At 40.7% G+C, this 15,607-nt stretch overlaps 1 protein-coding gene across 2 annotated transcripts in view; it reads right to left on the bottom strand.

The window, feature by feature from the left end:
• Positions 1-15,607, bottom strand: part of cacna1ha (calcium channel, voltage-dependent, T type, alpha 1H subunit a) — an 83,725-nt gene that overhangs the window by 46,796 nt on the left and 21,322 nt on the right. For both annotated transcript variants that reach the window (XM_084743353.1, XM_084743352.1), the window contains exons 6-10: positions 13,058-13,150; positions 11,284-11,522; positions 9,634-10,169; positions 3,584-3,750; positions 2,380-2,574 (exon numbers count right to left, since the gene is read on the bottom strand). In XM_084743353.1, coding sequence (XP_084599479.1) covers positions 2,380-2,574; positions 3,584-3,750; positions 9,634-10,169; positions 11,284-11,522; positions 13,058-13,150 — 1,230 coding nt within the window. The remainder of the gene's footprint in view (positions 1-2,379; positions 2,575-3,583; positions 3,751-9,633; positions 10,170-11,283; positions 11,523-13,057; positions 13,151-15,607) is intronic.

Raw genomic sequence — 15,607 nt, forward strand, 5'->3', positions numbered from 1 at the left:
AGTCACGTTTTTTATGCTGAAGTCAAGCTAAACATAATGTCAATGTGTTGTGATGTTTCTGCCGTATAGTTTAGAATCTGATTGGAATAGCCAGACAATGGGCCTCATGTATGATCATTCGTACGAACAGATGTGATCTTAAATTGTGTGTGTGACCTGGCTGCACCTGCTGCACACCCAACAGAAAACCTCACAAAATCACTCCACTGATGCTCCAATCTGCTCCTACGTGCCTGTCTACGTGTCCTACGTGTCTTTTTTTTGCAGTTCCTTGGCATTTCTTTTCTGTTTCCCTTCTTCTTTCATCTGAGTTCAATGTTACCTGTCAAATGTCAGGGGCTTGTTGCTTTGTGGTTTGAACACAGCACTTAGTCTGCCGTCCTTACATGGATTTATTGGGGCGTTTCTACATGCTAATTGCAAACATCCTGCCACACACATCCAATTTAAGATCAAATGTGATTCATCAACAAACTCAAATTGGTAAGAACAGAATCGGCTGTCAGCGTAGGTTTCATGAATCCCACATAGGATTTTCATATTTCCTTTGTACTGATTGTTTCAGAATAAATATAAGAAAGAAATGAGGAAAGACTCATGCATGAGTCCAGTGTGGTTGAAATAAATTGCCACAAATCAATTCACATGTGGACTTTTACTTCCATGTGTATTCGATAATAGCGATCTATTTCCAATCTGGAATTAGTCTAAACATAGCCAAAACAAGCATCAATCATCTCCATCTCCATCTGACCTTCTGCTTTACACACACGCTCACACACACATAAATACACTCACTGTCTACACTATGCCTCCTACATTCATACACCTCTTCACACACAATATAAACTCATAGTCTCATAAAGTTTGGCTAGGTGTCACATAAGGGGATGATGAGTACTGAGGGGAGGAGGAACTCTTACATAACGTTTCAGTCTATGTGTGTGTGTGTGTGTGTGTGTGTGTGTGTGTGTGTGTGTTATTGGCCCAATAAGGCCATGGCTCTCCCAGTCCCTCCTTATGTTTATCCCACAAAGATAGAAACACTCACACACACACACATCCCCTGGAGAGGGAATTAGAGACGGGAAGGGAAAGGAGGGAATGGACCATGTGCATGCACAGGAATCTTCTCTTTGGGTTTCTCATCCATTTGCTGCACTAGTGGGAAATGAAAAGGTTGTGTTCGTGTGTGCGCATATATAATATACCTACTTGGGTGTGAAAACTCTGTTGATGAGTGTGTCTGTGCAACCACACACATATTGAGCGAGTGACAGTGTAGCGAGAGAACAGGGAGCTGTGTTATTAGGTGGATGCTTCCCAGATGTTGGCCACACAGAGTAAACTAGAAACATAATCCTGCAGTGCGTGTGACAGTGCCTTCATGTGTATTTGTGTCTGAGAAAGAGGAAGACCGTGGGTACTGCTCCTCCACTCCTCCCCTCCCCTCTCTTCCTTCATTCTTCCACCCCTGTCCACCCCACCTCCCCCTCTTGCCATACTCACATTTTCTCTCATTTAGCATCTCAGACAGCCAAATGCCATTTTCACTCACAAATGCCATGTCTGACTTCTCATCAAACTACTTGTTTTTCTTGGAAGGTCATTCACAGCCCTTTTAGGTTTGAACTGTTGATCTGAAACAGTTCAGGGCTTTAATTCACCCTATACTAATTGATCAACTATAACACTGTGGTAGAAAAAGTGGCAGAACCTTCACAGTATCAGATGGGAATGTTTCCTCTAATCAGGCAAATATTACCTGTGGTGTTCCTCAAGGGTCTAGTCTTGGTCCTTTACTGTTTTCTAACTGCATGTTACCACTGGGTCAAGTTATCCACAATTCCAGTATTTCCTTCCACTTTTACGCTGATGATACACAAATCTTCTTGTCTATAAATCAATCAGACCTTCTCTCAGTTAACTCACTCACAGCCTGTCTCACCATAAAGTCCTGGATGTCCAGTAACTTTCTAATGATAAACACTGTTCAAATGAGGCCAGAATTTTGGGAGTAATCATTGATTCGGATCAGACCCCCCCAGATGATTCATTTTGCTCAATGATGCACATTCTCATTCTCACTTTTGTCTCCAGCCATCTAGAGTACTGCGAGTCATAACTTACAACCCCAGTAGGGTTTTTGTTTGAACAGCTCCACAACTCTAGAATAACTTTCCTTTGAGAATTAGATAAGTCATCGTACTCTTTTACAAGTCTTTTACAAACTTGTTTTTTCTGAATCTTATTAATTTCTCTCTTGCATTAAGATTGTTTAGATTTGTAATTACACTGTTTTTGTCTTTGAAGCATTTTCAACCTGTTTTTGAAGAGTGTTATATAAATAGAGGATATTATTTTCATTATTATTCTTACCTGCTCATGGTACTCTATCCCCATGCTGAGAGTATTGACGAGAATTGCGATCATGATCCCTCGGTTGAAGTATTTACTCTCCACAATCCTCTTCAGCTTTTCCCTGAAGCCTACCCAGGCCCGCACCACTCCGTTTTTGTACTCCACGACCCCCCGCCGTCTGCAGCGACCTCGCCCACCTCTCAGATCCACGCCCTAGAGCAAAGACGGGGGAGTTGTATTTAGTAATTACTATGGTTTTAGAAAATATGCTACATAATCAGCAAAAACAATTAAAACCAAAGCCGTGAGCAGCAGCAAGTGGGTCTCAGGCTTCACAAAGCTGAACAAAGTCACCTCAGCTAGTTTAAAGAAAGAGTAAGACCAATCACCCACAAAGCCTACAGCATTTCAATAATTACATACTTAAAGTGGCACCACTGCCCTCCGCCCCCCATTGTATTTGAATTAAACCCAGTGTGCATATTCAGAAGATGAGACTGGATGTCCCCAGTGAGTTTAATCAGGACTGTTCAGAGACATCTTGATTTAAGAGCAAATATGTGACAGGCCATGTCCACTTGTATCTTGCATCAGTCATTGTGGCACTTCAGATTCTGTCCCCATACTTGCCCCCTGAGCATGCACACCAAAATTTGTAAAATTCTGTCCAGTGGCTTCCATTTGTACTGTCCCCTATGGACGGGGGTCAAAATGCTTTGAGCATGGCCCAAAGACTTGTTCTTAGTTTTATGGTGAATGGACAAATGGTGGATTGGACAAATTCCCTGCTAAACCCTGCCCTTTGTGATGATATTTTGACTTGTTGCGGCCATGTTTTTTTGCCCAGTCTTGCTAATTTAAAATGAAACTGTGTATCTCAGCTCTCAAATTTGGTATGAAGGTGTTCGTCAGTTTATGCTAATTAAATCATGTTGGACGTTTTTGGCCCAAGATGCTTTTTGTAGAGCACATTGAGCTGGACTTGTGTGGAACCTAAAGCACATTGTTTCAAGTTATTTGAGCCAAGTTTCATTTTTCTAGTTCACTCCAGCTCACTGCAATTTGACTCGTAGCATAAGACAAATAATTGAACATTACACTTTTACTCACTTTGAGTTTTTATATTGCTTTCACCATCATTGTTAATGCCAAATTCCCCTTTCCACAACCCTCATCCTCGCTGCTGACCATCATCATTAGTATATCCCACGTGCTTTCTGACCTGGGGGAAGTCGTGCAGTCCGTCAGCCTCTCCCCTGCCTCCCTCCAGGTCTCCCAGTTCCAGCTCCAAGGTCTCCAGGCTGCGGGCGCACTGAGGGCAGCTGAGCAGCTCCAGGAGCAGAGGGCTAGGCACCACGCCTGCCAGCTGGTACAGCAGCCTCTGGCGTCCTGCGGGGAGGGGAAACGTGTGGAGATGGTCAGACATCGCAAAGGGGATGTTTTCCTAGCTGTCCTCGTGTGCTGCCGTTGTCTCTCTTGCTTTACTAAGCAGAACAAACACATTAGATGTTAATTCTTCCACAGCCGGTCACCTGTTGCAGCATTTTCTACTTCGAGGAACTGAACGAAAGTATTGCTTTGAAAATCGATTTACACTTGATCTAATAGACTTTTTCATAGCAGCCATATTGATATGAGACAGTAGGGTAAACACAGGTGTTACCACTGATAGCCTACTAATAAAGGTCCCATTCCACTTAGTAGCAGAGTCTTTCCAGTGAGCAAACATGTACAACGGCAGAATCATGACTGTTTGACCTGAATGGAACAGACCCTTAATTAGTATCACTTGCTGCCATGAAAAACGGCCATTGATTGTAGCATCTATTTGGGAAAATGTAAACTTTAAGTAATGATACGGATGAAATGTTATTTAACTGAATAAAAAAAAACATTTAGAGGAGGTAGAAGTACTTTTATTCAGCCTTCTTCAGCCTGAGAGGCAAAATGCAGGGTAAAAAAAGAAATAATTTGCTGCGAAGCACTTACTGCTGCTCGTTAAGCTTATTGCTGTGAGCGCCGGATAATTGAAGGTGACTCAGATGAGTGCATCAACATGTTTTTGTTGTTGTTGTTTTTTTTTTTTTTCTGTAATATCAACTTTTCTCTCTTCTCATTTGACTACAGAGGCCGGACAGTCGTTGCACAATATTCAATATAAATGAGCATTTTAAACAAAGATGGACAATAATAGAATATTTAAAAGTAAGTGGAAACTACACCCCTGGGCTCTCAGTGGTCAGACAGTTGCTGGTGTTACTTGAATAATAACAGATCAATACCAACTGCCCATGACCAAAATTTGAGAGCTTAATGTTGTTTAAGCGTTTTTTTTTGTATGTTATCCTGATGAATTTGATGCTAGCATGCTGCTGATGTGGCTGTTCCCACAGACTGGAGTGATGTTGGACTAATATTATAATACTGCAGAAACTGTTAACATTAAACCTCATTTGAAGCCAACTAACCACATAACAAGAGTTGTCGCCTGGATCCAGTAACCATTTTTCAAGCATGTTAGCACTTAGCCTTGTTTATATTTGCTTTATGAAAACTTGACAGATTTTACTTGCCCTGAAAGTAATGATACAGCTAAGTGTCAGAAAGAAACGGTCAAACTACAGGAACTGATAGGAAATCTGTCAGTGCTTCGGAACTTTATTAGCACCCATTTAGGCTAGCAAGTCAGCAGGAGTCTCTCAGTGCACTGTGGCTGAGTTAATTCATCTAGACCAGTGCTTTCCCAAGTGCGGGCCTTGAGAGGCTGTGAAAGATAAATAAAACATTGTTAAGTTTCATTTTTTTTATTTGAAATTACTATACAATTTAATTTATGATTGATTTCAATAAAACAAAGCCATTGGACTTAGATTGTGTATTATTATGCATTTATCTGACGTAGTTTAACGGGTGTTACCCCATAACACTACATCACATTAACAGTGGAGCATATCTTATATCTCATCATTGGTACGAGTAGTCTTGTGTGCTGATCAAAGTTGTGATCAAAGGTTTGGGTGGGCCACATTTTCAGATTTCAAATTGGGCCTTGCCATTCTTTAGGGAATGGCTGATCTAGATAATGTGTTTTTTCCCCCCCATTTACCAATTACAGAATTTCAGTTGACCCAGATTTCCTTTGGTTGACTTCAGCACTAATGTTTTGACTTTTATCCATTGGGAAATTTCTCCCAAAGTGTAGTTTTAGTGTAGATTTACATCAAGAGACAGGACTGCCATATTTAAAAAGGAGCACAATAGGACAAGAGAGAGACAAAGACACTGACACATAGTCATAATGATAGAATTATAAAGATGGAAGAATATAATGTAAGTGAAATTTAGCACACAGTGCCAGAGGGATGTCCTATCTCAGTCGAGAGCAAGATGAGGTTGGTTTGTGCAGTGAGCACTGTGAGCTCCCCCACAGTCCTGCACAAGGTCCCGGCTGACTCCTCTCACCCTCTGTTCTCTGACTACATCCTCTCAGAACCACTGTAGAGGAGCTGCAGAGCATCGCTGAAAACTAACAGGGGCAAAACATGTCTTCTGGAAAAATCTGCTCTTCAAAAGCAGCTTCAGCAACACGCCATGTTGTTTACAACTCTAATACCTCAAGCTACAAAAAACAGTTGTGAGAGTTGTCATCATATTTCATCTCGTCTAATCTCATGAATATCACTGCTACAAATAAACTGTAACTAAAAAAAGTGTTTTGATTTCAACTGTTGACAGCCTGTTTGCATTCTCACCATTTTTGAGCAAATTCCTTCAAGGGGACAAAGTATTTGTCTAGCAAAAAGCTTTATAGCATTAACTTATATTACATTAGGCTAGATTAGATTACATTCATACTAAAATTAGATTTGAGAGACTCGTACTTGAAAAATATTCCCAAGATCACCGGTGCTTTAACAGTATAAAGGCCCTATCAAACAAAAACAGTATTCAAACTTTAATCCCATTACATTAGAGGGTTTAAACGCGATTGACTCATCTGACAAAACTAAATGCAACCAACTGCAGATCCAGAAATGTCCGACAGAGGCTGGAGACGTTCACTCATTTAGACTTCAAACCATTAAATCACCGTTCATTAAAGTCTGTTTAAAATGTGTGATCTTCAACACCCATTAGTAGTAAAGGAGAAGTGTTGGTGTACTCTCAAGAGGGATCATATCGACTGTGAGCAGATCAGAGGTGTATTGACTGTTTAACACGTTGAACACACTGGTGGTGTTTTTCAGCACTCTTTATTGCTGTCTTTTTTTTTTTTTTTGTATTTATCACATGTCAGACAGTAACTCTTCACTCCAGCAAGGAGCTAATTCATGTGTGCTTAATCATGTTTGGAGTGTCAGCAGCAGGGATGCACCCAAATACAAATACGACGCACAAACAATGCATTGCATGTTTTTTGTACCCGATCTTGCTCATTATTACTCAGAAAAAAAAGTCAGCCCCATGATCACCTCAACATAGTTTTAAAAAGATTGCATCTATCTTAATCAGTCACTAATTAAAAAGCGATAGTTCTGATCATTTAATGTGGAGTTCAATGACGTACTTGTCTGGAGACATGCTGACCACAATAGATGGCAGTCAGCGCGGCCCCAGTTTGTAAAAGCAGAGAGGGGAAAACAAGCAATGAACTGGTGTGGACTGGATTTAAAAAGGTCCACCTAAAAAAATGTCAATATCAATTTAAATCTGTTATATTTTCACCACTTTGCCTTGCAATCAGACAGCCTTAACCGATGGGAAACTGTCATTAAACAAGCCAAATATCATTTTTTCCAACAACCAAACTCCATGTAAAAACCAGCCACTTTACATCACTGGTCTTACTGCTGCCTAAATCCATTAGTTTGTTTGTGTTATTATGTGACTTTGTGAGCTATCCTTTTTTGGTTGGTTTGGAGACGGAGATATCTGGTTGCTACAAAAACAGTCTCTCATTAGAAAAGGCTGTCAGACGGCAAAGTAAAGTTGCAAAGAGTACATTTACTTAAGTATAAAATTCTAGTGCTGTGAACTAAATAAAAGAGTGAATCTTCTTCAGTGCCCCCCAGGTAAAGGGTCGATGGTGGTGGTAGTGTTCAGACTGTTTATAAAAGTTTAGTAAAATAAAAAAATAAATAAATAAATGTATTATTGGTATTTATTATATTTCATTATATGCTAATGTAAACAGTTGCCTTGCCAATAAATATCAGGTTATTAAATACAACATTTGTCTGATTTAACATGACTTCTGGTATAAACCGTTCTGGCTGTCCATCCAAATACAGATACAGATAATTTTGTTGATTGAACAGATACAGATACCAATAGTGACGTCTCTGTGCATGTCAGGAGCTGAAGAGTGTGTGTGTGCTTGTTAGCAGACACTCTTTCAGGACAGAACAGTCAAGTTTATCATGCAGCCACTACTTTTTCATTAGCTTTTGCAGCAAACAATGTTATGTCTCCTCTCTGTCTCTGTGCTCTTGTCCTTTTGTTGCTCTGACTCATGTCTACTTTTGTCTTTCTCTCCCTCCTCTCTTTTCTCTCTACTGAACTCATTTATTTTTCTCTGTGTGTTCTCTCTCCCCCAGCCTCTCCATCTGGATCTGAATCTTTCATATGCTATTCCTCTCCTCTTAACATCGTCTGCTTCTTCTCTCATCTTCCACATTTTTCAAAATTTCATTGTATACCTGTGTTTTTGTCTGCGTTACTTTACACTGCCCGCTTTTTTCCCCTCTGCCATCCCCCACACAGCCTGTTGATCCCCTCAATCCTACCCTTTATCCACCTCTCTGCACTGATGACTGTAACACTCGAGACATGGATTTCCTGTCAGGATTCTCTAAGTGCTGCTTGAGACACACGCACACTTAGCAGATGTAGCCAGAGGCTACCTCAGGTCAGACTTGGGAAAGAGGACAGAGGTATTTGCTAAAAGAAAGAGCAAGAAATGAAGATGAAAACAGGAGATAAGAGTGAGTGTGATGACAAAAACATAATGAAGCCCAGGGGAAATTCAGAGCATCAAGGACAGACTGTAAACAGTGAAACACTTCAGAAATAGAAACATAAGAAAAGAAAAGGAAAAAATGGTTGAAAGATAACTGTTCCAATACAATGAACCTTTAGAAATAGGTATGTTTGATGGCTTATTTGTTTGGTTGTTATGTGACTCAATTTGTCACACTCAGCCAAAGCGGTTGCTGCTTACGCTCAAGCTTGAGGAATAATGGATGACATGTAACAGAGTTACATAATCAGGATACAAAAAAGGTAAATGTATTCTATCATAGTTGCAGAAAAAAAGATAATCAGATTACAAATACATTTAGTAAAAATGGGGATTATTAGCAGATTTACACCACTCTGATCTCAAGTGAAACCAGCTGATCTTACAGCTGCTAATTCCTTACCAAGTCTTTTAGTGAAAAAATACTTTCAGGGTGATCATTTTGTCTTTAAATCAGAAAAGGGGAACAACATTACAGTATAGTGCAAGTTATTACTTCCAGCTGTGAAAGTACTGTAAAGGGTAAGTTTGCTTGTATAGATATATGCAAAGTGTTTTGTATAGTCTCAGTTTTCTTGAAGATGCATAAAATAGTGCAATGGTATTGTAACTGAGGGTCCTGGGTTCATCTAACTGTATTAACTTAATAAGAAAACTATAAATGTGATCATTGTTATTTATTTTTTAACACTTTCCTAGTTGTTTACAACATTACAAGCATGCAGGTGACTTCCCAACAATAAAATTTTGTGTATTGGTTTATTTATTGATTTGGTCGGAGGCTGCATGTCCCAAGAGAAGTTGCGGCGGTTCAGAAGTTTTTTTACATTTTAGCTCTAAACTTCAAGAAAATCTCTGGGGGGATTTATTCATCCCATAACCTGCCTATTTTTAGTGGGTCATAACATATCGTTTATGGGATTAATCTGCAGTTGCTCCAGTTTAAGATGAAAGTAAACTTTTCTCTGGATGTTTTCAAGCCATCACAAAGGCCAAAATGTGGTCAGTAACTGTTTTTCAAAAATTACGACTCAAACAAGCATCAGAAGTCACAGAAATAAATATGCACAAAAAATAACAGGCTGATGTGTCCAATAGTATCACCTGTAAAGTCACTGAAGAAACGTATATGTGACATAACTTCACCATTCATGTTTTTCTACTTCCTGTGTTCCTTAGACTCCCTTTATAAGGAGTCTGTGTGTGTGTGTGTGTGTGTGTGTGTGTGTGTGTGTGTGTGTGCGTCCTCTTACTGTGCTGTCCCATGAGCTGGTAGAGCTTCTGCAGCGTCTCTGCGTGTTCAGATGCTGGGTGGTTTGGCGGATGCTGCTCTGGACTGTGGCCACACTGCTGGGAGTGGGGGGGTGGCGTCTTACTGCTGTAGCTGCACACAAACGACGGCAGGATGGTCGGATAGTTCATCCCCCCGTTCAGTCGTCCGAGCAGCGCCCCCATGCGCTGGCTGACAATGCACGGGTTTCCGCCATCGCCGCCGCTATTTCCATTTGTGCTTCCTCTACGGACGGGAAGCGATTTCATCTCCAGCTCCTCCCCTCCCTCTCCGTCCATGTGCTCGGCGGTTGCAACGCTGATAGTGTGCTGGCCCCCGTTGCTGAGGCGACAGTGCTGGTGCTGATGGTGCTGCAGGAGGTTATGGATCGGCCTCAACCACAGCGCACTTCCCGGGCCTAAGCCTCCGCAGCTCCTGCTGGAACCATGGCCATGTCCATTACCCCCACCGTTACTGCCTCCGCCACTGCCATTAGGATTCACCTTTTTACGCCTTTTACTGGTTGGAAATGAATAGAGAAGGTATTATTACCAAGTTCGTATAAAGTTGTAATATTTATGCATTTGATACTGAGTGCATCTCGAGGTGACGAGGTGAGGCTCAACAGTTTTGGGGGCTGTGCACAATGTATCTGTGAGATCCAAAATTACCAAAGCACACTGACACAACTATTTATGCCTGTAACAAAACACATTTTAGTTGCCCCAAATGACTCATACAATGTTGCAAACAGCCACAGGACCAGCAAAGACTATTAACTGCAGGAGAAAGTCATGATCAATTTAACAAGGGGGTAAAGTGTGATTATAATTTCAACATAGGAAATTTTATCTGAGGCTGCCCCCTACTAGTCGACTAAAGCATTGGTCAGTGAGAAGAGTTTTAGTTGACTGATACCATTTTACACCAAATTCTCCAACAAATCAGAAGAAACAAGCCTGTGTTAACATTTTCCCAGCCAAAGTTACAGTGAGTTGTAGGTTAGCCAGTTAAACAAAAGCAGGAGGAGAATTTTATTTTGATAATTTTATTTTTGAAATTATATTTTGTGCTTGTGGACGTGGAAACACTATCGCGTTTGTCCACAGGAGGCTCCAAAATCAACAACATGAAAGTTCTTTGCAGTGCCTTTAATTTGTAAGTATATTTCATCCATTGTGTAGTTGAATCTGAGAGTATTTTTAATTTATAAAGGTTAAAGTTATTTATTCTTGTGTTCTGAACAACAATACTTACGTGAGGTCATTCTGTGTTGAAATAAATAAAAAAATGTTAAGTGTCCTTACTGGTTGTTGATTTATTTCCAGGTAAGTTTGCCAAGTCATACTAATAACATCACAGAAAATCTTCAAGAGTGCGTGAAATGAGTCCAGCACAGGTCAGCCTACATGTTTGATGTCTCAGGAACTGATAGATTTGGTTGTTTTAAACCTGCTCCTTATATAATGCTGGATAATTACTTAACAATAATGCAAAATCTTATGTTCCAACTCTCTCTAACCCTTGGTAGACAAAATATTGAATTAATTTAATGCAATCTATATTTGCTCTAACATTCTTGGACACAGAAAATACAACAATGCCACAGAAAAACAAAGCACCCATATCTAACCTGTGCCATCCAGAGTATATCCTCTGTAGTCTGCGTGTGAACTTGCGATAAAGGTGACTGATGTAGCGTAGCATCTCCTCGTAGCATGAGCCCGGCTCGCTGTAGCTGGCGAGCGTGGAGTCGTTGGACATGTAGCGAGCACGCTGCTCCCTCATCAGGGCGTTCTCCCTTTGCTTCGTCTCGGAGAACTGGGTGGCAATGACCACGAGGCACAAGTTGATCATGAAGAAAGAGCCCACCTGGTTGGGGAGAGGTAAAGTGATAAAAACAAATCTAAAAAAGTTCCGCTGGGTGAAATCTTTCACCTTGCTGTTAAAATTGAAATTCAACTGTGGCTACTTCATCAATATTCTATCCTTCTTTCTCCCTCCTCAAGGTGTTAAAAGAGTAATAAAACACTGTGTCAACAAGAGGCAATATTAGGCCTTATATATTATTAAGATGCAGCCTGTTTGAACAGATCCTGGGATGATAAAACTGATTTTGTTTTTAATCATTACTTACAATTTCACATTTTAATTGTGGTCTGATGAGGTGGCCTTGGCAGGAAGTTACAAGTATCTATCAAGTCTATAAAGAAATGTCTATTTAAGCTGCCATTACTGTGTGTTACTGAAAGAGTGATAGGAAATTAGAGGAGCGCTTTCCCCATCTTTTTAAAAATTCTTTTCTCTAACATTCTCAGCTATCTTAATTTCTGTCTCACTCACTTTCTATATGAATCACTTCATCAGCCCTTCTTCTCTCACCCCAATTTTGTCTCCTCTCTGTCTCCCTCTGAATGCATAATAAGCGCTTTTACATCAAACGAGGGACATGCAGGGAGCTCATACAGCATTGTAAAATACAACCAAAGCCGGGATCTTTGAAAACCTCACACAACAGCATGATAAGAGTGAAATTGTACACGGTAAGAAGTCTGCATGGTTCAACTGAGGGGAGCAGAGTTTTGTGGTTTACTATGGAGAGGTTGTTCTGGGCCTTCCAAAGCACGACTGAAATACAAATACACAAAAAGATCTTTTGGAAGCACACGTATAGGCAAGTTATACATATGCAAATTTGTTGAGCATTCAAACCACGATACTGCAGACTGTAGAAATTCATGAAGAGGAACAGGATTACAGACATTTTAAGTTTCTCAATGAGAGCATAGAAATCAGTGTGTTGAGTGAACAGTAGATTTAAATATATATAATGATGTATATATCTTCACATTCTGAACCACTTAACACTAACCCCTCTTAAGTCCCGCCCCTTTTTGGGACCTCAGTCAACTCATCTCATCTCACCTCGTCTACTTTGAAAGGAAAACTGCATTTTAGAAGATGGCTAGAAGATGTCGATGAGGACCTGTTTTGAATGCAAAGCCTAGAGTATAAGCATACGTAAGTACAGGAAACAGGAAAGGCGAAATTTGACCGAGGATTCATCTGCCATAAGCTTGCTCAAATGTTACTGGATCACAAGGCAAAAAGGGGTGGGACTTAGGAAGGGCAAATTTCTGTGGAAAATTGCTGTTACTCCATAAAAAATGTCAAGTTATTTTATAAAGCTATAGTGAGTTTGTTTTTGTTTGGTTCACAGTCAACAAGACCCATTTTGGTCCATGAAGATCTGAGCCAGATATTTTGGATCCAATCAAAAGTGTAATTATAATTTTTTTTTAATTCATTTTGCTCTTATTTTGGAGCTGGCTTTTCAAGCCCAAGTAACAAATTCAAATATCAGGAAAAAGTTCTTTACTAAAATGAAAATATGAGTGGGTACTTACGATTATGAGCAGTATAAAATATATAAAATTGTAGAAGGAGTGAGCATCCATGACATAGTACATGATATCTACCCATCCCTCCAGTGTGATGACCTGGTGGTGGAGACAAAAAGACACAGAGAGACAAAGAGGGAGACACTGCATTATAATGAATGGTAAAGTAGAAAAACATTCCTCTGTAGCTCTGCCCATTGCTTTTTCTTCAAAAACATATGACAAACACACCCACGCACGCACACACAAAACTGTGCACACAGACGCACACAAACACCCAAAGCACACAGCAGTCAGATGCAGTACATTTCCAATTCTGTTTTTAATGGCAATTCCTCAGTAGAAAGCCTGTGGTGTCCCTCCAGTTTCTTATACATGTGTGTGTGGGTGAGTGTGAGTGTGAGTGTGTGTGTGCCAGGGGACTGACGCAGCTCTTTCATGCGGCCACTATGCTAATGAGCAGTGGAGATGCTGAGACCTGAGAGCGGTTGCTCGGCTCAGCCGAGCCGATAATACACTCACACCTCAACATTTACACCTCAGCTGGCATAACACATTACAGCTGCCAGCGTGCATGCAACAATGGTACAGGCAAACACACACTGAACAAGAGCCTGAACACACACATGCCAACAGGCACGTGCATTTGTGCATACTTGTGTATTCATAAAGACTCATACACTGACCTAACATAAACTGACACCACAAATGCGTATTATGCACACGCACACACACATACACACACACGTAGACCCAGAGGAGACTAATCCGCTCGCTGCTGGAATGCTCTCCTTGCAACAGATTAACAAAAGAGCCAAGGATTCTCGTTTCTGAGCTGAAACACACTTGTAAAATGTAATCATTTTGCATCTTTTATTCCTTAGAAACAGAGTGAACAAACAGCCATGCAACAAAATATAGCCAGCCAAACTAATAATCTGGTAGTTATGATAATGACTGGAAAGCAAGAAAACCATGTAGCTAGCCTAGCCTGGACATGTAGAGCAATTTTCAGACAGGCCTCACAGTACGGACTGGAACAAACTGTCCCTCATTCATACAGGTCATCAAGAATTGGAACTGTGGTGTCTGTCAGCAATAAAAGTACATATCTTCTTTGTCAAAATGGAGGAAAGGACAATTCATCCATTCTTGCTTTGCACATGTGGCAATAACTCTTCATCTTGTGTTAAGCCATGTAGTAAAAGTCAATGATATGGGTTGCTGATGTTGGTTATTTAAATGCACAGTATGTAAGTTCTGCTGCGAGGGGCTCTCTCACATTAAAACACAAGAGAGGACATAGTTTGATGACAATGTGAAATAGCGTCAGATCATGGAAGCTTTTATCTTCACTTTTAAACAACCACCATAGCAGATGGAAATCCATTTGACGTGATTCAGGCAGAAATCATGTTCATGGACGAGGCGATATTAAAGTTTTATTCACATAACGTTTAGTCTGACTCACTGGATGTACTCTGTGGGTATAAGCCTGCACCATCGTGGCATCTGCTATCTAAGTCTCCGGCAGCAACAACCTCTGAGCTAGCAACCTACACGCTGAAAATTAGCATCTGCGTGGCTAACGGTACAAACATAAACACACTAGTAGCTGTTATCTCTTCTTTGGCAGTGATTTAGACATTTTAATTCCAGGACTCGCCACCTGACATGCAAATGTTTCACTAAAACAAGTTCCACACTCAGCACTATTTTGCAGGGGCACCATTGCTGCATCCTTGGCTTAGCACTACCCAAGACTATTGTGATTGGCTGAAAGAAATACAGACAAGTCAGAGCATTTTTATCCTGTAGCAGGATGATAATGTGACCTTTCTCCAGCACCTTTAGTCGCATGCTCTGGCATATTCTGTTTTCCCATAAGTTGCAGCAATTCCCAACAAGATAGCAATGACTAGCAGGAAACCCACCATTATCTTGAATAAATCAGATTTCTCTGTGTCTCTGTGCATATTATTGCTTTATGAAGGGCAACCAACATGATAGCATGAGCAAGTCAGTGACTGACCCCCAGGCCGTCCCCATCCTCTGCTCCTGACCCACCGTGAAGATCAGAGATAGATAACAAAGCATCAAGTCCTGTAATTCATGCTAATGACATACATGAACACGAGAGCACGTTCTCAGCTGTCACTGGTGAACGAGTTAACCTGCACATTGTTCTTGAACCCTAAAGACAGTCTGGCAGAACAGGTGTACGTGTGTGTCTGTGCCTGTGTGAGTGTGTCCACGGTCAATAGTCATTAACCTCTCAGTAGGTGTTAACATTTGTTAACATTGGCTTGATAACCCCGAGATGCCTTTGCTGCTCTAGTCATCCTTTATCTCTCCTCCACTTCTTCATTTGTCATCCTGTCGTCTTTATCACCTTTTCTACTCTTATTTTCTTTTGTTTTATCATCCCATCACTTTCAGCTCTGCTCCTATTTTTTTTTTGTCAGTCTATCACTTGGTTCTTAAAGGACAGGTTAGGACGGGGTTTGCGTGACATCCTCTCTTAAAACCAACTGATCTTCCTGCCACTTCGTTGTA

Source organism: Lutjanus erythropterus, chromosome 19, assembly GCF_056507025.1.
Source record: "Lutjanus erythropterus isolate fLutEry1 chromosome 19, fLutEry1.hap2, whole genome shotgun sequence".
NCBI classification, from domain to species: Eukaryota; Metazoa; Chordata; class Actinopteri; order Lutjaniformes; family Lutjanidae; genus Lutjanus; species Lutjanus erythropterus.